This window comes from Cajanus cajan, chromosome 4, assembly GCF_000230855.2.
Source record: "Cajanus cajan strain Asha chromosome 4, NIPB_CcT2T_4, whole genome shotgun sequence".
NCBI lineage: Eukaryota > Viridiplantae > Streptophyta > Magnoliopsida > Fabales > Fabaceae > Cajanus > Cajanus cajan.
The window spans coordinates 8314274-8339340 of NC_138520.1; the positions used below are offsets into that span (position 1 = coordinate 8314274).

At 30.4% G+C, this 25067-nt stretch overlaps 2 protein-coding genes and 1 long non-coding RNA gene across 4 annotated transcripts; 1 reads left to right on the forward strand and 2 right to left on the reverse strand.

Annotated features, from left to right (window-relative positions):
• Positions 1 to 3233: 3233 nt before the first annotated feature.
• On the reverse strand, positions 3234 to 8048 carry LOC145957604 (alpha-L-arabinofuranosidase 1-like). The gene is made up of 15 exons (XM_083074093.1): positions 7847 to 8048; positions 7531 to 7646; positions 7292 to 7442; positions 6808 to 6877; positions 6345 to 6490; positions 6177 to 6222; positions 6013 to 6065; positions 5783 to 5927; positions 5470 to 5588; positions 5271 to 5342; positions 5062 to 5165; positions 4892 to 4948; positions 4545 to 4746; positions 4206 to 4352; positions 3234 to 4099 (listed from the first exon to the last, which is right to left on the reverse strand). The coding sequence occupies exons 1-15, from the start codon at positions 7922 to 7924 to the stop codon at positions 4004 to 4006; spliced, it is 1602 nt and encodes a 533-aa protein (XP_082930219.1). The 5' UTR covers positions 7925 to 8048; the 3' UTR covers positions 3234 to 4003.
• A 503-nt stretch (positions 8049 to 8551) lies between these two features.
• On the reverse strand, positions 8552 to 13399 carry LOC145957605 (uncharacterized). Its single transcript, XR_014433648.1, has 3 exons — positions 12304 to 13399; positions 12131 to 12208; positions 8552 to 8650 (listed from the first exon to the last, which is right to left on the reverse strand). It is a non-coding gene; the product is annotated as an uncharacterized LOC145957605 (long non-coding RNA).
• A 167-nt stretch (positions 13400 to 13566) lies between these two features.
• Positions 13567 to 17901, forward strand: LOC114915081 (uncharacterized). Of its 2 annotated transcripts, none has more exons than XM_083074094.1 (9): positions 13567 to 13768; positions 13840 to 14104; positions 14208 to 14299; positions 14395 to 14454; positions 14553 to 14624; positions 14925 to 15057; positions 15290 to 15365; positions 15904 to 16102; positions 17181 to 17901. In XM_083074094.1, the coding sequence occupies exons 7-9, from the start codon at positions 15363 to 15365 to the stop codon at positions 17441 to 17443; spliced, it is 465 nt and encodes a 154-aa protein (XP_082930220.1). In that variant the 5' UTR covers positions 13567 to 13768; positions 13840 to 14104; positions 14208 to 14299; positions 14395 to 14454; positions 14553 to 14624; positions 14925 to 15057; positions 15290 to 15362; the 3' UTR covers positions 17444 to 17901. The 2 variants fall into 2 exon arrangements, with proteins under 2 accessions (XP_082930220.1, XP_082930221.1); XM_083074095.1 differs by having other exon boundaries at positions 13570 to 13768; positions 15290 to 15334.
• Positions 17902 to 25067: the final 7166 nt, after the last annotated feature.

A 25067-nucleotide genomic window follows, 5' to 3' on the forward strand; every position in this document is an offset into this window, starting at 1 on the left:
GCTTCTGCTATTTGAGCTGGAGCTTTGGACTCGACGAGGTATTATAAATCTAAGAAGATCGAGGATGAAATTATACGTGTCAATTATCTAAGTTTCTCTTTCCATTTGTTTGACGCGTAACTAAAAAAGAAAGAAGATGAAAAGTGAGGAAGCTACATATGTAATTTTGCAGACACAAAAACATAATAAAAATTCATGCACTTTAGGAATTATTAGTAGCTAGGTTACGAAAAACAAATAATTAACTAATTACTAGTCTTAACTATAATAAAAAAGGTAATTTTTTTGATAAAAAATAGAAGTAAATTATATTCTAGTAATTTAAGAGTTATTAAAGCAATATTCAACTACAAGTTTAATAAAAAAATATTTTAGTTTAGTATTAGTTAATAATACATGTATAAAAACTAGGATAAAAAAATTATGATGGATAATTTTATGACTTTTCTGAAAAAATCAAGTTAATTTTTTTAAATAAAAATACAACTTAAAAATATATAAAGGAATCATAATAAATGAAATGTGGGAAGTGATGAATACAAAAACAAGTACAACCTACCGGAAACATGCTTCATTTTTTATTTTTTTGGTGAAAGAAAAGGTGAGGTCAATTGGGCTTAAAGTTCATCATAGCAAAATTTTGTTGTTTTACTCTAACAATTGGACCTTATTTTTTGTATGATCAATTCTATTTATACTAATTTTAACGTGATAAAGTACACTATTAATTGTTATAAGAAAAATAAATTTTGGGTTTATAGGTTGGACTTTAAACTCACTTAAAGGAATATATCCGATTATAGGTTAAATTTTGGACTTTATTATATTTTGAGATAAAACTTTGGACTTTGGTGAGTTAGACAAAATATAAGTTTAAAGGTTGGGCTTTGATAATTATAAAAAAGATTGATATTTATTTTAAAAATATTAAAAATAAAGTAAAAATAAAATACAATTGAATGTTTATGATGTTTTTTAATAATTTAAATTTCTATTAATTGATTGACTCAATTAAAATATTAAATGACTTAACAGTAATTACAAAAATAATCTTTATTATTTTTTAATTAGAGCTTGATTTATCTAAAATAATTAATATTGATTAAAAAAATCCGTTGTATATTATATTTCTATCATATATCGATATATTGGTCTCTAATATAGCATAATTAGATACTAAAAAAACTATCTAAAATGAGTTAATAGTGACTAAAAAATCAATTATTATTTACTCGTGTATTTTAATTAGAGACCAAATATTTTTGTGTCAAATAATTAGAAACTAAAAATTTAGTCTCTAATTTTAGTGCATCTTAATACTAAAATATTGGTTTCTAAAGTGTTTTAATAGTGACAAAAAAATTTGTCTCTGATTATATTTTAATTAGAGACCAAAAACGTTGTATCTAATTAAATAAATAATATTTTTAAACTATTAGCCACTAAAAGTTTAGTCTCTAATTACATTAAAAATATTAATGACAATAGAGACCAACTATAATCAATCTCTAAAATAGTATTTAAATAAGTTGCAAAAGTGACTATATAAATTTGATCTCTAAATCACCTTCTCAAGAGAAAGTTCAAAGATGGAGAGAAACTCAGACTCTAGAGAGTTTTTTTTTCCTAACTTATATCTCTAAGATTTTTAAGAACTAAACTTATAAAGTTTAATTTTTAAAGAAAACCTTATATACTTCTTCTCTCATGATCAAACTAGATCTCTTCTCAAAAATGCTTTAAAACATCTAAAGACTTCTCAGAAATTTATTAACTGTTAAAGTCTCTTAACACCACACCTCAAAACACCACAACATATAATTATTGCTAAAGACAATAATTAACAAAAACTTATAATATATAATTAAATGTTCAAAAAAGTAAAAGAAAAATGGTGTATCATATGGAAAAATATATATTTTTATGTGGGAATGAGAAAAATCAACCTCAATCTTTTTGAAAGACTTACTTAACATTGATTTAGTAATATATTAAAAATTATAATATATATATATATATATTCAAATAATTTTATATTTACATATATTTTATATCATTTTAATTTATATATACATATTCGTTTTACAATATTATCTTTATCAATATATTATAAATATATAATTTTAATAAAAAAATAATTTTATTATACATTTTTATTATTCATTTTTCTTTAAAAAATATTTTTCCTTCATAAAAGAGAAAAAATGACTACATTAATTACAAAAAATCCAATAAATAGATAAATAAATAGATAGAGTGAGAGAGAGGAGGGGAAGGGGAGGAGAGGGACAAAAATGTATAAATTGTAAATAAAAATAGGTTAAATTAATCCATAAGTTTCTATAGTTTAAAACATTCTGAATGGATTTTTATTACTTTTAAAAATCTTGTAATTACCATTCACTCACAGACGTTGTTAAATTCTTTAGCTTATGCTAACTATATTATGTGACATGATAATTATATTTTAATATGGTAATTAATTACCTATTCATTTCCATTTATTTTAAATGTTCTTAATTAAGCCCCTAATTTTATTATGCTTACACCATAACTTATGATTCCTTCAAAGTTTACATTTAAATTATGTATTTATTAAGATTACAAAGAGGTGTAATAGGTGAAATCCAGTCCCAAGCATTTCATATCTGAATTTCTCTAATACTTATTTTAATTTGCATATTTGTCACTTGTTTTAAGTTTTATTAATTTTAACTTTGAGTTTAATGAATCAGGTGTTGAATATGTGTGAATATATAATATGTATTTATTTTGTGCTTTTCAAAATTAATAGAGAATCAATCAATCTACCCAGTCCCTGAGGAGACGACCTTACTCATTACTGTTACAAGTTGACTCTGGTACATTTGTCACGGGATCAACGGTACGTGTGAGAAATGTTATTGAAATTAATTATAACTTCTCTATCATTTGTAAACCATGATTTATTTTAGTTTCTATTTTTAATACATTTTGAAAACTCTAAAAAAAAATCACTATTTGTTAAGAATTAAGTTTCCCCAATCAAATTATAAATACAAAAATGTTAAATAGAAATTGAGTGAGTCTTGCACAAGTTCTCGTGATTTGGATATTTAAAATCCTATCCATTATAGAACATGCTTTTGATTTTGGTACATTTGTAAAATCATTAACCACCACCATAGCCCAAATGAGCCCCCTTTTCTACTAGCTCAAATAGCCCCCACAAACAATACCAGACAAAACAAAAAAACAATAAAAATAAAATTAAAAATAAAATAATAAATAAAAAAACAAGCTTCCTTTATTGCTTTTCATTTCACGATTTTGAAATTAAAAAAAAATTATTTCATCGGATGAAATTTAAATTGATGTAAAAAGCTCTTTTTTACACCGGTTTTGATTTAAATCAGTTTAAAATGAGTTTTTTTACATCAATTATTTTATAAAAATATCATTATATTATTTTCTACCTCAATCACGTAATGATCGTTGTAGAATATAGCAATGTCAAGTGATATTTTTGTATTAATATTTTATGTTTAAATTTTGTTTTATTTTTAGTTGTTGATTGATCATTTGATATTAAAAGATAATTAAAGAAGAGAAAATCTTAAAATAAGGTTTGTATGAAGACAAGGACTAAAGACATGGAGTTGGAAAACATGCTTTAGTTTTGATTAGTTGAGATTTTACTTGGTGCGCATCTATATATGATGTCAACAAAGCGGTAGTAAAATTGAAAAATGATTTTAACTTTCAATTTTATGTTCTCAAATAAAAAAGAAAAAAAAAACTTATAGTTTGTTCTTCTTGTCGTTTAAAATGCGAAAAATATAACATAAAATAAACGGAAATAACATTCTTTAATTAACACAAACAGTTACATATTTTTGAGCCTTGACAACAGAACTCAGTATAATACTCGCACATCTTCGTGCTCAAACTCTTGATAATAATACATTTCCGCATAACTTAAAAGATAGGCCACAAAATCTCTTGCTTCGGAACTATCTTCTTATCAAATTAACAAATCCAATGATGTCACTGAATAGGGGGAGAGAATCACTTTCACGTTACTGCCAACCTTCCCTGGTGAACTTGTTTGTGGAACCACCTGTATTTAAAATGAGTAGCCATAAATGATTAATGGCATAGGTTTTTACATGCAAGGCTAATTTATGTAATGTATCTAACACAAGTACAGCAAAACCAAATTGTACCTTCTGCGGCTCTGAGAAGGAGTTCTCATCCATTACTTGGTTAGATGTAAGCACTGTGGCTTTAGTATCATAATATTGTTGCACGGTTGCGTTCAACCCATTTATAGAAATGCTAAGGCTCTCACTTGCTGTTCCAAAGTTTACTACCTGCAGAAATCAATTATTAACTCCTGGTGAATATAGTGATAGTTAAAATCATTTACACCAAATATAAATGCTAATCGAAGATGAAAAATGAACTAGACCTAATCTAAAAGATGCTCATATTTGTTTCACTTTCAGACATTGCATATAACAATAGTCAGAATTTCAGTTTAGTTGAAAAAGGACACCTCTTACCTTTATTCTTAGGTAGTTTTTCTTCTCTGTAGAATTTTTCCAAATAATTGCAGATGCAATGAGTTTATTGGATGAATTAATTGTACTGAGTGTTGAGTCAAGAAATGTTGCTCCACTGGACTCAATGAAAAGTTTTTGCACCCAATAGCTTGGAGTTCCATAAACCTGATATGAGTCGAACACAATTGCATCCGGAACCCATCTACATTGACACGTTTACACAATCTTGTGTTATTATGGGAACCATATATGTTGAAATCAACAATAATTCCCGACAATAAATTTTCAAAGTTCTTATTCTATGTTAAAGAGTATAAGTTTTCAAGGCAAAAGCATAAGAAAATTACCTCCTGTCATTTATATTTGAGAACAGTGGTGCATAAGAAACCATATCGACAACATCACTGCATCGGGAAAAAAAAATATTATATGTAAGAAATAAAAAACTTTATATGGTTAAGTTGAAAAACTACACAAAACACAGTACATTAAAAAAAGTTAAAACAAATTCGTAAACCTGTTTTTTTCCAATCCAATGAGAAACGCAGCTTCAGCCACAGCAGCCAAAAGACTTCCATTTCCAGCATCTTTTCTCCACACCGCATATTCACTAACAAAAGCCTGTAATCAAATTGAGCACTCATATATCAAATGACAGATAAATCAATATCGATAAATGATGAATTGGAAGAGTTCATAAAAATTTAAAACTGAAATTAATCAAACCTTTGGACCAGATCGTGATGTGTGATCGAACTGAGTAGACTTAGAAAACATGCCATTGGAGTCTGTGTAAATCTAATAAAAATAAAACATTAAGAAGGATGTGAGTAATTGAAAAACACAACAAGACAAGAAAACACTCTTGCCAAAGCTGAAGCAACAAATGAAAGTTCAATATGTAGTATCAGAATGTTATCATTACATGATAATCGAACAAATCAGCTGGATGATTTAATGGTTTAGTAGAAGCATCGCAATTTGAGATAATTTTAATATCAGGGTAGGCATATCTTATAGCATCATGGAACCTAAGGTAATTTCCTGATAAGAAACAAAAAGTCAAAAAAATTAAATTAAATTAACAATTGAATTAATCAAAGTCGATCTTTAGAATCGTGCAAAATTTCAAAGGTGATCGATCAGTCGTATAAAACAAGTTTTCATGGTTAACATATATATGAAGATTGCACTAAAATATGTGCTCACATGATGATAAACACAATAAAATTGCATACCTTCATAATTAAAAAGACCACAATCTTCATTTCCAATAGCAACAAATCTCAAGTCAAATGGCTTAGGATGTCCCATTGAAGCTCTAACAGAACCCCACTTTGACCTAGGAGAGCCTTTTGCAAATTCAATGCCATCGAGAGCGTCCTTTTAATGCATAGATTTTATAGTAAATATAAAGATATAATTCATAATTAACTAAGAAGAAAAGATCAAGGGAAGAAAGTTGTACTTGTACGTAAGGTGCTATGTTTGATGTATTAATTTCGTCATGGCGACTGATACCTAAATGTGACATTTAAATTAATTAATTAATAATAAAAAATTCAAATACTTGCATGTGATTGTTGAGAACAAATTTCAATTGGGGTAAGATGAATGAATATATATATATACCAGCGTTGAACACCCATACGGGCAATGTACCAAGGTCCTCTGTTAGCTGTTAAAAAATATTAAATCATTATATTAATTCAATTAACTAAGTAGGACAAATGGTGTAAAAAATCAGAAGAAAAAAATAGGACAAATTCAATTATGTTATATATGTAAAAAGATACTCACTTGGAGATACTCAAAATAACCGATTCCATCGTCACTCCAATAGTTCCAAATATCATTAAAGTGTCCAGGTCTCTCTTCCCATGGTCCAACAGTATCTTTCCACTGATATTTGTTTTGCAGATAATTACCTTCAACATAAGTGCCACCTAATGCATCGCCATTCACAAATAGAGTTATTCCAAAGGTTACATGGAATTCGACATAAACCCTTGCACACAATGCCCTAATTACATGTGAGCTGGTGAATACAACTAGATCAGTTTCAGCAGCTTTTTTTCTACCATGATACATTCTTTTTAATTACTTATAACTGTATAGAAACTGATTTGTGTTTTTACAAATTTAATTTAACTGTTTAGGTAAGAATGCAGCGTATATTGTTCCCCAATATAAAAATATAAATATATAAATAAATACATTGTATGACAAATCCTCACTCTTGAATCATAGAATTTCAACATACCCGGAAATCTAAGAATTTTTGGTTTCAAATCTGCAACCATTTGGTAAAGGTCCTTTCGGAAGCCATGACCCTGTGACAAGAGAAGAGTGAAATGATATCAAGAAAAAGAACAAACAAAATATAATGCACTGCCATCATTGGGTATTGAGAACTTATTATAATAATTATTAATTATTTTATTACTGAGAACACGTGAAAACTACTACTATGATAATTAATTTGAATAATTCCTTCCTTAGGATTTTTTTTTGGGATTAAATTACGATTGTAATTTAATGTGAGATCAAAGTTTATTTAAATTTTCAATAGTAATTAATTACCAAAAATTTGGGTGAACTATTTTTTCCCCAGAATAATCGATGACACTTTAAATTATTGTAAGACAAAATAATTAATATTATATTTTACAAAATTAAAGTAATGGGGTTTTCATCTTTAGCCACATTTGTTGATTTATAAGGTGTGATTCTTTTATTCTACTAACCAAGTAAGTGTCCAATGGCAACGCTGACACCTGGTCTAACAAATAAATCCCTTGGATAGTAGTGGTTATTTGAAGACTTGAAATATGATTAGTAGCTTTTGCTTCCACTATTATCTCCACCCTGTTCCATTTTGCACCTCCATAACCATACCTGTCAAGAACCATCACAACAAATAATCTTATGAATATAGGTTGCAGAATCTCTACCACATGTCTTCTAAAGAAAAAAAAGAACTAACTTGATATTTGATGACACTATGTTAACATCAACACCCGTGAATGAAAGTTGAAAATTAAGTTTTCCTTTTGATTTAACATGATAGACCACCTTGTACCTCTTCCCTTGCTCGATATTCTGATGATCATTGAAGAAAAAAAAACTTTTAAAAAGATATACATGCATTAAACTAATAATAAATTTTTCATTTCTTAAGAAAAATAAAGGTGTGACATTATTCAAGTCTTTATTTTCATATTCATTTCTGCTATATTTAAACTTACATAATAAAAAGAAAAAATATGAAAAATATTTATATGTATTAATTATTTTCTTACCATGCCCCAGTAACCAGGGTTAGAGACGCCAACGCCACCAGAAGGGCAAGGTGTGTAACCACCACAGTGCACCACCATTTGTAATGCAGCTTTATTACGCTCAAAGCAAGATGAACGGTTAATTGATACAGAAATCAACGATTCATTTCCAATAATTGTCCAAGGATAAATATTGAAGGTATTGTTTGGGCCTCCAGCTTCAAAGCCTAAAATTAGATTGATAATAATATAAAAATATCACTTAAAATATATTGAAATCTAAATGAAACATTGAACTAGGAAGACAAAGATGAAGAATTGTTTTTGGGATATGGATATAACCTCTGTTGCTAACAAGTTCTGCCCACAGTCCCCCGACGGCAGCATGATTAATCTCCTGAAAAATAAGTTCAAAGAAATTGATGACCATTTTAGAAATTGAATTTTTTTTCTTCTTTTTTTCTGATACTTGTTTTCTATAGGTTCATCTCCTGAAAAATAGGTTATTATGTAATACATCTTTAGAAATGAGTTTGGTTTACCTTTCGTGATTTGGTCTATATTTCGTTTATTTAATAAATAAATTTTGTAAATATTTTAAAACATGTGTTTAGCTAAAAGGAAATTTTCAAACTCCAAATTTGTTTCATTTGCATTAATTAGCAATTTTAAAGTTGAATATTGATGCCATGCATGCAATGCAAGGAGAATAATTTGTTGCATTACCTCGAGAAATGCTCCAAGAAAGGTGTCAGGAATTCGCCTTGTAGTGGCTTTGGTAGCAGCATTTACAACTAGCGTTGAGTTTGCATCAACGTAGCAATACTGAAATGCAAGAAAATAAATCACCAAGGAATACAACATAACACCCAAGGATCCTTTGGAAGAACAAAACACCATTTTTTTTCAAGATTTTAATGATATCCATGTTTAACGAAACGATCGTATATATAGGCAACGAAATTGTATAAATTGTAAATAAAATTAATTGTCTTAAGGGAAAAAAATAATTTTAAGAAAGAAAAAAACTAAGAAAAAACTACTTTAACTACTTTAATTACTTAAAATAATCTTATCTTACCGAATCATCTTCTGTATTAGTTGGTTAAAAGCAAAAGCGTTAAATACTTTCATATTTTAAATTGATACTTATCTAAAGTCTAAACTATTAACGATGTACGTCATACGTGAACTGTCAGCGAAAAAACATGGAGGATAATTTCAAAACATTTTGTTTTTGATAACTGAATGGATAATTTTAAAACACAAAATTGGAAAATGAATATAGGCTTTAAAACATAAACACGGAATTAAAGAATGCAAGTGGAAAGATTCGTTCCAACTTACATGTTGTAATAATAATGTTTTTCCATCAACAACAAATCATCTACTCGTAATATTGTTGAGCATAAATCCTTAAAAAATTTACTTAACTCGGTAATAGGATTCCATACTTAATATGTTAATGCACGAAAAACAATGGGTAATAGTCTCTCCATGAAAACATGACAATCATGACTTTTCATTCCATAAAAATTCCTTTCTTCTATGTTTACGCATTTATGAAAATTTGAGACATAATCATCAGGCATTTTCAACTCACTAACCCATTTGCAGACAACCTTTTTTTGTTCATTGGATAAAACAAACTTTGCCTTAGGCTTTAACTCTTTTCCATTAGTATGCACTTATAGTTCTAATTCACGTCGTCGACAATGCTCTTTTAAATCTTTTCTTGCATTAACATCATCTTTAGTCTTATCTTTGATGTCCATCACTGTATTAAAGACATTAACAAAGACATTTTTCTCTATATGCATCACATCAAGATTATGTCATATTAAGTTGGTTTTCCAATAAGGCAACTCCCAAAAGATGCTCTGCTTTGTCCAATTATGAGACACACCATGTCCATCACATATACAAGGACTAACCTCAATTATTTTTGGGAGACAACAAACTTGTTCCCATACTTCATTCCCACTTAAAAGCTGAGGTGGTTGAGATTTTTCTATCCGATTCTTGTAAAATGCATCCTTATTTCTCCTAAAAGAATGGTTCATAGGCAAAAATTGACGATGTGAATCAAACCAAGAAAATTTACTTTCGTTTTTCAATCTGAAAGCCTTTGATTGATTCATAGAATACGGACATGCTAATCTACCAGATGTACTCCAACCTGACAACATTGCATATGCAGGAAAATCACTAATAGTCCACATTAGTGTAGCTTTCATTACAAAATTTTGTTTCCTCGAAATGTCATATGTCACCACTCCTTCATCCCATAACTGTTTTAGCTCATCTATCAACGATTGCAAATACACATCTATCTTACCTTTGGGATTATGTGGTCCAGGAATGAGTAATGCCAAAAACATATAAGGAGTTGTCATGCATAGTTCTGGAGGAAGATTATAAGGTGTGACAATTACTGGCCAACAAGAATAATGTTTAGCAGTATTAGTAAAAGGCACAAAACCATCGACACTTAAACCAAACCTCACATTTCTTGGTTCACTTGCAAATTCAAGATACATTTGATCAAAGTGCTTCCAGGCTTCACCATCTGATGGATGACACAACACCCCTAATTCTCGTCTATTCTCATAATGCCACCTCATATGTGGAGCAGAACTCATTGAGGCATATAATCTCTTAAGCCTTGGAATGAGTGGTAAGTAATGCATTCTCTTCACAGGTACTTCTTTGTATTTACCCATGCCAACCTTTTTTTTTTTGGTAAAAAGGATTATGACAAAACTTGCATTCTTTTAATTGCATATCTTCAAAAGTGTAGAACAACATACAACCATCGATACAACAATCAATCTTTTTCGCTGTCAAACCAAGTTTTGAAACTATTTTTTTTGTCCTATAATAATCTTTCAGGATAAGATTATTTGGAGGATGTGTCTCCTTCATAAGAGACACTGTTTGATCAAAAGATCGTTGGGACATGTTTCCCACTAATTTAATTGCCAGCAATCTAACAGCAACAGATAATTTAGTATGATCATTACATCCTGGCCATAATGGCTTTTGAGCTGCATGTAGCAAGTCATAAAACTTTTGAGCATCTATATTTGGAGACTCATCCATTTCTTGATCATAATGGGTTTCGTAGTCTGAACCAACAACATCATAAGCCATGTTCTCAAATCTATTTAAATGATCATTATATCCCTCGTGTGTAGTAGTAGTATGGGTATTAAAAGTTACACACAGGTCTAGATCACTTTCTCCATGACATGTCCAATACCAATAATCAAGTATGTATCCTTTCTTATAAAGATGAACTTTAACTTCTTCAGAATTTAAGAACTTCAAGTTTTTGCATTTAGAACAAGGACATCTCATTTTTCCATTTGATAAGTTTGTTTGTAGGGATGCATAAGACACATTCATCTACCCCATTTAAAAATGCGTTAGTATATCCCCTTCGATCTGAATTTAGTCTATCATACATCCAACCACAACTTTGTTGAATATCCATCTTCTGTCGTTTATAAAAATGTTATAATTAATATAAATCTAAAAGGTCCTAACATCTAAGTGTGTAGTTGTGAGGTTTTAATATTTACCACATTTTTAACACCATAGTCACCACACTAAAGGAACAACTAAGAGCAATAAAAACTGTATGGAGAAGGTTAGGAACAATTAAGAACAACTAAAGATTCCAATTGTAAGAAAAATTATAGACATCAATCCAAACAAATTTTAGAACTCAAAAGTTGAAAAAACAACTCAATAGCAATTTAAAATTAACAAAAGAATATCAATAATTTCAATAATACAAATAAAAAACTATAATAAACATTGTGACACATCACAAATAATGAGAAAAATATCTCGATCACCACAAATAATGAGAAAAATAAACAGCTCAATAGCAATTTAAAATTAACAAAAGAATATCAATAATTTCAAAAATACAAATAAACAACTATAATAAACATTGTGACACATCACAAATAGTGAGAAAAATATCTCGATCACCACAAATAATGAGAAAAATAAATAGCTCAATAGCAATTTAAAATTAACAAAAGAATATCAATAATTTCAATAATACAAATAAAAATCTATAATACATATTGTGATACATCACAAATAGTGAGAAAAATACCTCGAGCACCACAAATAATGAGAAAAATAAATAGCTCAATAGCAATTTAAAATTAACAAAAGAATAGCAATAATTTAAATAATATATACAAATAAACAGCTATAATAAATATTGTGATACATCACAAATAATGAGAAAAATACCTTGAGCACCACAAATAATGAGAAAAATACCTCAAGGTAATTGAGGAGATTATGGCTATGGCACGAGCATTATAGCAAGACTGTAGAAAAATCCACGATTTCCATTGTCTTCAAAAAAGAAAAAAAAAAAAAAAAAAAAAAAAAAGAGGATAAAGTAAAGACAATACAGTGAGTATAATGAGAAGAAAAGAAAGAAAAAATACCTCAAGATGAATATAGGAAGGTGAATATGTATCGAGTATAATGGCCAGAAAAAGAAGAAGAAGAAAGAATATAGGGTTTGAGTATAAAGAGAAGAAGAATAAGAAACAATACCTGAGGGTTTGAGGGAATAAGCTGAAATGTGGGGTCTGAAAAATGAATAAACTATTGATTATAAATGTGAAAAAGAGGAGCGAGACTTTCAAAATAATAAAAAAATATTAAAATAGAACAATTTATATATATCAAAAATAGAGTTAGCAATGCCTTTTGTCAGATTAAAATTTGTTAACAATTATTATATTATGATTCTATTAAGACATAGCATACCAACTTGCAAAAGTGAGTTACCTGATTTCTTTTTCTTTTTTTTTTTTAAATGGAAAATATGAAGTCTTGTAATTTTTGAATTGCGTGTGGTTTGCGTGAATCAAAATTTTTAAGTAGTTGAAAATTGAAATGGGCAAAATTGAAATTTATTGACAACATATATGCAAAATTAAAATTAAAATTTAAAATAGAAGAAGTATAAGCATCAAATGAATAATTTAAACTGAATAGCAATTTTTGCAACTAGCAAGAAGTACAGGCAATGGAAATAAAGTTGGCATAAGCATATGTATAAAAGAAGGGGGAAATAATGTAATAGACAAAAAAAAAAAGTGTAATTTTTACTGGATTTCACTATATTTCACTCCATCCTCAATATAGTTATTTATTTTCATTTATAGTAAATTCCCCTCTTTTTCTCCTCTTAAAATGTTTATACTAATTTAACTTATCATTCAGAACTTTGCTTGTCTGCTTTTTGGATAGGCCAATTAGTACCTCCTTATTGCACCCATGCTACTTTCCCTCTCATCAAAAGATAAAATGCAATTCCATCTTACTGTTAGAGAAAATGACTAAAGTACTGTTAGAGAAATATAAAATAAAAGAGATATAATCGTTCTGGTACTTCAGAACTAATCGTACTAGCCATATGGAAAATACCATAACAAACACAACAAAAACTACATTGTAGTATTAAAGACATTATCAACACATTTTTATGGTTCACTACTAGAAAATTATTGTTTTACATCACTACATTTACATCGGTTCTCGAAGAAATGATGTAAAAATTATATGCGGTGGCAAACTTGTAAAATAATAGAAACTGTAAGCACATTTACATCGGTTCTTCGCAAGACCGATGTAAACATGAAGTATTTTACATCGAGTTTTCTTTTAACCGATGTAGAATATATGAGCAATTTCTTTTCTCCTTTCCGCGCGAGCACAGTGCCTTTAGCACCTCTGCAAAATTTCGCACACGGTCATCTCTGCTGGAAGCACATTACCTTTAGGGCTAGCACAGATTGAACTTTGAAGGTACCTAGCTCGCGTGAATCACACACTAGCAAGGTCATTGATCTTCGAAGCTGATTTTCTGATACACTACTAGGCTCGTTGAAACTCTTATAGGTAAACATTGAAACCCTTCTTTCTTAGGTGTTGCGTCTCTGATCTTGTACGAATGGGTGATGATGGTTTAGGGTTTGGAGACGCTCCCGAAGGAGTTTTCCCGAGACGTGGTGGTCTTGACGTGAGTTCGTTGCTGAAGGGAGAGGATCACTCGAGGTGCTTGTCGAGGACGTCGTTGATTCGCTTGCGATCCTCCGATTTGGAGGAAACGGACACTCCTCCTCGCTCTTTGTACATGATAGTTACCGAATCATGGTGGGAAATGGAGAATTAGGGTTTTTGATTCAGGGAAGAAGAAGAAGAAGAGGCACCACCGATACCTACATCACATGCCAGGTGCCAACTTAAGCAATACCAAAACCATTTTCTTTTTCTCTTCCCTCATACTCCTACTCCTACTCCTCACAAATAATTCATCTATTTTTTTTCTGCGGTACAGGTTTGCTTGCAGTTTGCTTCGACAAGGCATGAAGCAGATCTGTATAACTACTCCAGTTTCGGACTCTGTAGCCACTGATGTCAAACAGTAGTGTGAGTGTATAAACTACTTTTTTTTTTCTTTAATTATGTTTTCACATTGGCATGTGAATATAATCTGAATATGAAATTGGGTTTGGTTGGTGTAGGGTGGAGAAGTGCCTTGGTCCGAAATGTTTGGCACATTTGCTCTATCAGTGGGAGCTGCTGTGAGTAATTATGGTTCAAAATTTCCGATTAAGGTTTGGATGGTTTTGAATCCAGAATTTTGGGGTGATAAATTGAAGTGGGTATGTCTGATTTTCAGGTGGGTATGGAGTTTTGGGCTAGATGGGCTCATGAGGCTCTCTGGCATGCTTCCTTGTGGCACATGCATGAGGTATGCTTTCAATTCTTTTATCTTCCATCTAAATCCTGTCTCCCTCCATCACTTCTTAAGTCAATTTTCATCACATGTAAGAAAGAATTAAGCATCAAGATTCAAACTCTGTTGATGGTTAATCATGGGTTCATTTCTTTTGGGTCTAATTGTCTAACACCACAAAGTCCAAGACCCACAATAAAAAATCTTTGGCTTTGGTTAGACTTAGACGTTGGGATGCCTCAGCGACCAATAACCATAAACTATTTGATCTGTGTGTGAAACAAAAATTAACAAAAATATTTACTTCAATTGCAGTCCCACCATCGACCAAGAGAAGGACCCTTCGAGCTTAACGATGTATGAATTTTGTTGGTTAGAGTTGACTTGGATATAAGGGAACTAAATATCTTTCAAGGATGCAATTACACCCACTGTTGAATCTCACCAGGTTAATTTATTTTTCTTTGTAAAATTGCCTTTGGATATGCATATACTCAGTACCTTGGGTGCTGAGTGCACTAAGCTTATATGATTCACATTGACATGTTAAATATATCTAATAACATAGTTGAATAAGATTTTAGTTTTAGTGCATTTCAACATACAATTAAATTGAATTTGCAGATTAGATTTTTGTATGTGTTTTGGTCTTAATATTTCTTTCATTTGTTTCAAAGCAGGTAGTTTTCATATCTGGTGAGACTGGTTGCGAAAAGACTACGCAGGTTACCAATTCTTTGCTTTGTCTTTATTATGGTACAGCTACATTTACATATAATTTGTTTGTGACTGTTCAAGATGATAACTTTTCTGGTCGTTGTGTTGATGTTTTTATAATTGGTCCATTTAGTATGTATGCTTGTGATATCTTTTAATTTTGTATTAATGCACTTGCTCTTTTTATCCTCAATTTAAAATAAGTGGCTCAAGCTTTGATACTTGCGGATAAACTGATAATTTCTTGATGCTTTGTGAATCTGTTATTTTGGGTTTCACCAATCTGTACTTCCATCATTGTATATGGACCAAGGTATTTTAATAATCTTTCTATGCTATTCAAAACATTTATCTTTTAGAGAAGTTAAAATTAACTTGTATATAAGTTAAAATCAACTTTTAGAGAAGTTAAATAAGATAAATTTTACAAATTAATTTATACATGTGTCAATATGAACATATGGAAGAAGCTTGATTGATTGTTTTAGTCATAATTAGCTCCTTAAGTGTTTCTTTTTCTATTGTACTTGCCGATAATTCTTCTATAAAATAACTATATGTACGTATCTATGCCTAGATTTATGCCACTGTAAGGAGTGGGTCAATAGCTATTACAACATCAACTTTGGATTCTCTGCTTGATCTCATGGCTGGTGGCATACTTTGGTTCACTCACCTTGCAATGAAGAACATAAATATCCATAAATATCCAATTGGAAAGCTAAGAGTGCAACCAGTTGGCATTATTATCTTTGCAGCAGTCATGGCAACTCTTGGTGAGTCACACTGACTTAAACTATTCCTGGCTTTGACACCGTTCATTCTGCTGTGACTTGTATGTCCATGTCAAAAGTGTTTCCTCCTCCTGGGAGGTGCATGCTACAAAATAATTCTGTTTCATTTAATTAAATTTAATTCAAAATTTCATATTTTTTTTAGTTAAAAGATTTCTCATTCAGATTTCAATTTGAATGTACATCTGTACCTTACGCTTAATGCAAACCAATCTAAAGGAATTAATTTTTTTTCCTATTGTTCTTGTCTTTAGAATCTAATTGGTTGAAAATTATTTTTGTCTGGTGTAAACTTGGAAAATATCATTTTGACAGAAGCCTCATTTTTCCATTGGACTATAAATTAAAAGATATCCTAGTATTAGAAAGAATGCAGTAGGTGCCATGTCTGTATCTTCCCTAAGTCAATTTCATCACTTTACCAAGGAACTGAATGGATTTATTTACGAAGGATTAGAAAACAACTCCTTGGTTTGAAGGAGCTAACTGTGTGCAAATTTAAAAGAGGTTCTGTAGATAACTAACAAAATATTTATTCACTTTAGAGTTTTTAAATAATAATAATCATGATAATAATAGTGTCTTATTAGTTACATACATTTCTATAATGTTGATAAAAATAAATTCTTTAATTATATTTATTGACTTTAATTTCTTTAATTTCTTTAATTTCTTATTAAAGTCAGCTTCTTCTCCCAGATGTAAATTATTATAAATGTCAACAAGTTAATCCCATTCTCCCTTAAGAATGATTTTGTCCAATACATATGCCTCGTGAGGTGTAGTTGCAGAAGCATCATATGGCGGTATATTGCGAGAAACATGAGCTTCTGTACTTTGGAGAGCCTTTTTGTTTACAATAACATGTTTCATTTTCACATCCAGATTCCTTTGAGTATCAGGATCTTCATCTTGTTTGAGAGCCAGCTTCCTTTTAGCGTGTAGAATGATACATATTCCAATATTAGTTTAAAACTACAGTAATAAAAGTCAGCCGCACTTAATTGAATGATAACTAGTGGAATACACCTAAATGCATGTTCTACGTGTTGTTGCATAGGCCACGATGATACTGCATGTAGCCATGCAGGAAATGGAGCACGTGTTCAAGCCATGCACCAGACTCATGAGGGGCCACGTAATCAAGCAGCTGGTGCACACTCTGCTGTTCAGAAAGCTGCTGGTCATGACCTTTATCGTGGGGGTGGATCAATAGCGGTGCCTAATTCAGCTGGCGGTGCAGATGCCATGATGACGGTTGGTGCAGCTGAGTCATTCGACGTGAATGCAAGCATGGTGTTGGATCATGCGGTGAGGCCTTAAATACTCAAGTTGTTGATGCAGCTGCTGTTGCGCACTCAAATAAAATCTTTGATGGCACCAAAGAAGGTGCTGGTCCGTCTAAATTAGGCGGTGATGCCATAACCAAAAAGGCAGCTGATGCAGCTGCTGATCCAACTTCAGAAAAATCTGTTGCACCTGTTGCGGATTCAGCACTTGCTACGGCTACTCATGATGAAGAAAATGGAGACAAGTTTACATCGGTTTTATGAATAACCGATGTAAATTTGTACCAAATTTACATCGGTTATATATAGAACCGATGTAAAATTATGCACAAATTTACATCGGTTTTAAAACCGATGTAAAATAGTATACACATACTACGTCACTCTATTCTACATCGGTTTTAGAACCGATGTAAATAATGTTAAATAACCGATGTAAAATGGTATATATGTAGTAGTGGTTCTAGATCAATTAATCAGGCTAAGTTGGAATCTGAAGTGCTAAATATATAGGACAACAATATTCCTAGCTAAAGTATCAAACAAGGTTCAAAAATGTGATTCTGCATAGGGAAAAAGTGAAACATGAGTGACTTGACATTCATCTGTGCTCTAGGTTACAAGGTTATAATATATGTGTATATAAAATTTGGACAGAAAAAATGTAGAAACTAACTTGTTATAAACCTAAAATTGAATATATAATTAATGACACTTAATGATTATTAATTACAAATATTCCAATTCCTGATTCAGTAAATAAAATACAATAAATATATGCAATTAAATCCAAATTTATACACAATAAAGTGGGAACAAATCTGAGTATAACAAAAATCAATCATAACAAATATTCTAATAGAAGAAAATAAATTATGTTCACTATAAAATAGCTCTGGCAAGCAAATTAAATTGAGTCTTACAGCCAAACAATTTTTTTTTGCAAGCTTCATCAACTTCAAAGCCATTTCACTGAGCAATCGAGTCCTGAGAGCCATATCATCAAAATCTTGCACTACTAGAAAATTTCAAAATAGCAACCGAAATTAGCAACTGAAATTTATCAGTCGCTAAATAGCGACTGATTTAGCGACCGATTTAGCGACTAAAATAAGTCGTCGCTAGAAAATCGGTAGCTAAATTATAAATGTTGATTTTTTTTTAGCGACGGAATTAAATTCGGCCTCTATTTCAGTCGCTAAATTATAAATTTTGATTTTTTTAGCGACGGAATTTAATTTGGTTGCTAAATAGTAGTTAAAATTAGTGACAGAATTGAATTTGGTCGCTAAATAGTAGTTAAATTTAGTGACGGAATTAAATTCGGTCGCTAAATTATAAATTTTGATTTTTTTTAGCAACGGAATTTAATTCGGTCGCTAAATAATAGTTAAAATTAGCAACGAAATTGAATCCGATCGCTAAATAGTAGTTAAATTTAGCAACGAAATTGAATTCCGTCGCTATTTCGGTCGCTAAATTATAAATTTTGATTTTTTTTAGCGACAGAATTTAATTCGGTCGCTAAATAATAGTTAAAATTAGCAACGAAATTGAATTCGGTCACTAAATAAGTTAAAATTAGCAACGAAATTGAATTTGGTCGCTAAATTATAGTTAAATTTAGCAACGAAATTGAATCCAGTCGCTATTTCGGTCGCTAAATTATAAAGTTTGATTTTTTTTAGTGACGGAATTTAATTTGGTCGCTAAATAATAGTTAAAATTAGCGACGAAATTGAATTCGATCGCTAAATTGTAGTTAAATTTAGCGACGGAATTAAATTCGATCGCTAAGTATTAGTTAAAATTAGCGACGGAATTGAATTCGGTCTCTCAATCAGAAATTGTTTTTTTTAGCGAAAGAATTAAATTCAATCGCTATTTCGGTCGCTAAGTCGCTAAATATTAGTTAAAATTAGCGACGGAATTGAATTCGGTCGCTAAATAGTAGTTAAATTTAGCAACGAAATTTAATTCGGTCGCTAAATATTAGTTAAAATTAGTGACGGAATTGAATTCGGTCTCTAAATCAGAAATTGTTTTTTTTAGCGAAAGAATTAAATTCAATCGCTAAATATTAGTTACAATTAGAGATATAATTCTATTCGGTTGCTAAATACTAGTTAAAATTAGCAACAAAATTTTATTCGGTAGCTAAATATTAGTTAAAGTTAGCGACGAAATTCTATTCGGTTACTAAGTAAAACTTAAAAAAATTTATAAATTGCTTAAAAGTGATGATAATATTTTTGTTGAGTATCAATCCCATTTTCTTTTTTTTTGTAAGAGCAAGACATTAATTTATATTAAAAAAATATTTATATGCACTCCTACATAATTAATACCAATAGTTATTTATGTGAAAAAAAATTTAGAGTTTTTTTTTACGATTGGATTTTTAGGCAGTTTTTTAATTAGAGTATATGAATTTTAAAATTTCTTATTTATTTTGATCCATATTTATAATATATATTTCTAACTTATGATAACTTTATTTTTAATTGAATTTTTATATTTAAATTTTAAATTAGTATTTTATTAATGGTTGACAATTAGAAAATAAAACAAGGATAAATACATTTTTTGAATTTTATATCTTAGATTTAAGATGAATAAAAATATTAAGTTAATTAATAATTTATTTAAAATGTTAAAATTTAATTTATAAAAATAATATATTAAAAGAGAAGGGTTATAATAATATCGGTGTAACTTTTACTAAGTATTACATCGCTCAATAACTTTATATTAAATGTGAATTTTATAAATTCAACCGTTAGATTGAAAGTTTTTTACTCTTAGATCATATATACAGAATCTTATAAAACAAAATTGACGTAATATATTCATTTCAAATAAAATATGAGCACTTTGATTACTTTTAAGTTGTTGTTTAATTTTAACAAAAATTGATATAAACATATAAAGTGATATGAACTTTTAATCTATCGGTTGGATTTACAAAATTCACATTTAATATAAATTTATTGAGCGGTGGAATACTTAGTATAAAAGTTATACCAGTGTTATTATAACCATTCTCATTTTAAAATATATAAATTATTACTTAAACTTTTAAATTTATAATAAATAATTTAAATTGTATTGTTAAATTAATTTTAAATAGAAATAAGTAGATTGTTAATTATAAAAGTAAGTATATATATAAATAAAGATTAATTAAATATAATATAATTATTATTATATGTAATATAATTATTATATATATTATTATATATTTATAACAGTCCAGATATACCAAAATGATAAGGATCCAAAAATAATATAAGTATGAGATTGAATAGTTGAGGATGACTTAAATGAATTAATTTGTACTACTTATACTAACAACATGCATTTGCTTTTCGGTAGCTTATCTCATAAGAACTTCACAATTAAGCTTGCTTGACTTGGAGTAACATAGGGATGGGTGACCTTCTGGGAAGTTTCCAAAAATTGTGTAATTAAGGACAAAACATGCTAAAAACTTAAGTATTGTGAAATAATACCCTTAAAAGGCCAAATATGAGTGGTTCATAACGACTAAATTTGCGACGTCTATAAAATTTATTAAAATAAAAAATAAATATTTAGCAACCGATTTATTCGGTCACTAATTTGGTCTCATACACTTCAGCGACCAAAACCATTTCAACCATTTAGCGACCGAAATTTTCGGTCGCTAAATAGCTTAGCAACCAGGGTTTTAGCGACTGATTAAATTCGGTCGCTAATTCGGTCGTTAAAGTAAATAGCAACCGATTTTTGCAATTTAGAGACCGATTTTGGTGGTCGTTAAATTGCATATTTTTTGTAGTGTTGGCGGAAGTGGAAAGTAATACTATCAACAATGATGATCTTTACCTGGAATTATGTATTTAAAAATGGATCACAATGGATTAGTTAAGATGTAACAAAACAACTGATCAAAAGAAAAAGGAAAGAAACCCAAAGCAAGAGTACTGCAATTGTCAACAATCCAATGCAACATATAAGGTTAATACACAAGGATAAATTCAACATGTTTGCTGGAAAAAAAAAATCAATTTGATTGATGAAATACTATACTTACATCTTTATTCTCGATGATGAATTTGTCCAAGTAATTTATCAAAGCAATTTTCTAAGTGTAGCTACAAACACGAAAATAGAATATATTTTCTAAGATATTATTAGGGTGAACATTAACATCACAAGCTTGAAAATCCTTGTGAAACTGGTGGCTGTGCATGTATTTTGCCATATCTTCTATGCATAGCAATTTGGCTTCTAAAGAAGAGGGCAACGGATAAGGTCGAAATGGCTAGCCAAGCAAGGTTATTTTCATTCCCGCAATCCTCAAGAATAGCTCATCTTCTTTCTTACGTTCCACTGCGTTCTTGATGCAGGTAGCCAAGAGTAAAGCAGCGTTAATCATCTCATCTCTTCGCACTGTCTCGTTTGCGAGCTCCTTCTTCTTTCGCTTCAACTCCAGTTCTTGACTTGCTTCTGCTATTTGAGCTGGAGCTTTGGACTCGACGAGGTATTATAAATCTAAGAAGATCGAGGATGAAATTATATGTGTCAATTATCTAAGTTTCTCTTTCCATTTGTTTGACGCGTAACTAAGAAAGAAAGAAGATGAAAAGTGAGGAAGTCACATATATAATTTTGCAGACACAAAAACATAATAAAAATTCATGCACTTTAGGAATTATTAGTAGCTAGGTTACGAAAAACAAATAATTAACTAATTACTAGTCTATAACTATAATACAAAAGGTAAATTTTTTCGATAAAAAATAGAAGTAAATTATATTCTAGTAATTTAAGAGTTATTAAAGCAATATTCAACTACAAAGTTTAACAAAAAATATTTTAGTTTAGTATTAGTTAATAATACATGTATAAAAACTAGGATAAAAAAATTATGATGGATAATTTTATGACTTTTCTGAAAAAATCAAGTTAATTTTTTTAAATAAAAATACAACTTAAAAATATGTAAAGGAATCATAATAAATGAAATGTGGGAAGTGATGAATACAAAAAACAAGTACAACCTACCGGAAACATGCTTCATTTTTTATTTTTTTGGTGAAAGAAAAAGTGAGGTCAATTGGGCTTAAAGTTCATCATAGCAAAATTTTGTTGTTTTACTCTAACAATTGGACCTTATTTTTTGTATGATCAATTCTATTTATACTAATTTTAACCTGATAAAGTACATTATTAATTGTTATAAGAAAAATAAATTTTGGGTTTATAGGTTGGACTTTAAACTCACTTAATTAAAGGAATATATCATATTATAGGTTAAACTTTGGACTTTATTATATTTTGAGATAAAACTTTGGACTTTGGTGAGTTGGACAAAATATAAGTTTAAAGGTTGGGCTTTGATAATTATCAAAAAGATTGATATTTATTTTAAAAAATATTAACAAAAAGTAAAAATAAAATACAATTGAATGTTATGATGTTTATTAATAATTTAAATTTCTATTAATTGATTGACTCAATTAAAATATTAAGTTAACAGTAATTACAAAAATAATCTTTATTATTTTTTAATTAGAGCTCGATTTATCTAAAATAAATTAATATTGATTAAAAAAAATCAGTTGCATATTGTTGAGATTTCCGTTGAAGTACTTTTGTTATAATTGTAAATCAGTTTAATTCCATCAACGGTCTCAAACACGGCAAGTATACCGGCCGTTCAAGTAGTAAAAATATCGTATCCACAGGGATTAGAAGGTAAAATAAGCATTTATTGACTATTTGTGACTAAAGAATAATTCCAATTTATAGTTTGTCATGTAAATGTGAGATGAAGAGCATGACTATTGGAATGTTAAAACTATAAAAAGATTAGTTTTAGAATGGGAAAGAGTAGAAATGGGATAATGGTATTGTGAGGCTGTGGGGGTCAGATTTCACCGAACGTAACACTAATGTATCCTTAATCTCTTGTTAAATTCATTACTTAGTCAACCCATAAGTTTACTCAAACCTAATCCCTTAGAGAAAGAGCCTAGGTGCGGATATTGAATATCAATCCCTTGAGTACCCAATACCTACACCCGCATTACGGGCTAGGGTTTAAGACTACTAATGGGTCAAGCTCTATCCCTAGATACAATCTCCACTAGGCATATGTTCCAGAACTAATTTCAAAGGTATTTCCCAATACTCAATGGAACCTTAAATCATGCAAAGGGTGATCAATCCAAAGCAAGCATTAAGCAAAGAAACAAACACAACAATGAATGAAACAGCAAATATATACATCATTGAAAACGTAAGGATTACAATAGAGTATGTTGGCTACATCTAACCCCACAAAATAGGTGAAACCACTCAACAAAGAGGGCAAATACAAAATAGTGATGAAAGGAGGATGAAGAACCGAAGGAAAGATCCGCACACGGACGATCCCAAGCCCTGGGAATCCCTTCCGCAGCTCCTGGAGGCTCCCAATGTGAGAATGGGGGGTTTCTCCCCCGAAAATGGCTTCAAATACGAGCCAGGGAGATCAGATTAGGGTTTCGCGCCCGGCGTGTAAGTCTTCGCGCCCGGCGTGTAAGTCTTCGCGCCCGGCGCGTACTCTTCTGAGCACTTTTTGCCTCAGTGTAAGCCCGGCGCAATTTCCTTTTACGCCCGGCGCGATGTCTTCCAGAGAGTTTCAAGCACTCTCTGTCTCGACCACGCCCGGCGCATGTATTCTCTATCTCGCCCGGCGCCACGGCTTCCAGACTCTGTTCTTCTCGAGCCCGGCGCGAGTCATCTTGCGCCCGGCGCAATTTCTTCTCTGCTCCTTAGCCTCTTGGATTCCCAATCCTAAGAATCTTCAATCCTCACTTCTCTAGCTCAATACCTGCACAAAAATGAGGTGTATTAAGGTATTGTTAGCTAAATTTGGGTTAGTTATATCTGCACACAAAATGAACCAAAAAGAGAACAATTATATTGCAATGGTTCAAAGGATGAGTGGAATTTGTTCAATAAGTCTCATCCAAAAAGAGGTAAAATTGAGACTTAACAACTCCCCCAAACTTAGAACCTTGCTTGTCCTCAAGCAAAAGGTAATTAATATAGCAGATAACAAGCAATGCAAGTGTCTTCAATTCTACATCATAGTTCACTTATACTTTCCTTTCGCAAGCATGAACCTCAGATGAACTTTCAGTCACAATTGTTACAATGGAACATGACAAGGTGCAAACAAAGGTTTCAAAAGAGATTAAAGAGCTGAGAAGAGTAATGACTATTTGTGTATACATCCTCGCTAGGAAAGTGTTTCTCTCTATGCACACTAGTGTATTAGGGTGAGTGTTTCTCTCATATCTACTACTCACGCCACATGATTCAACTTTGCTCTTCGTTTCCAAATGAAACCAGTGGTAAAACAAATGCAGGCACTTATCACAAGGTCTTTATTAGGGCAATTCTGGGTCAAGCAGGGTCAAGCATTAGCAGTTTTATGGTTTTTCAAGGATTGAAGGTGCTATAGCTTAAGAGAGCAAATAAGATTTTACAATGATGTCCCTCTCCATACCCCATTACACATTTTGGCACATGCCCTTTACCGGATCCAAGCCATTAGCCTTTTTGTTTTTATTGTTTTGCTTTTTGTTTTTCTCTTTTTTTTTCTTTTTTTTTTTTTAAATGGC

Bases quoted from the DNA above. Each gene is read 5' to 3' on its own strand.
- LOC145957604 (XM_083074093.1), bottom strand. From the start codon at position 7,924: ATGGTGGTGCACTGTGGTGGTTACACACCTTGCCCTTCTGGTGGCGTT. The intron at 6,223-6,344 runs GTGAGTATCTTT...ATTTTTTAACAG, and splicing joins GTTATTTTGAGTATCTCCAA to CTAACAGAGGACCTTGGTAC. The intron at 5,166-5,270 runs GTTTGATTAATT...ATTTGATTACAG, and splicing joins CATCACGATCTGGTCCAAAG to GCTTTTGTTAGTGAATATGC.
- LOC114915081 (XM_083074094.1), top strand. The intron at 16,103-17,180 runs GTGAGTCACACT...GTTGTTGCATAG, and splicing joins AGCAGTCATGGCAACTCTTG to GCCACGATGATACTGCATGT.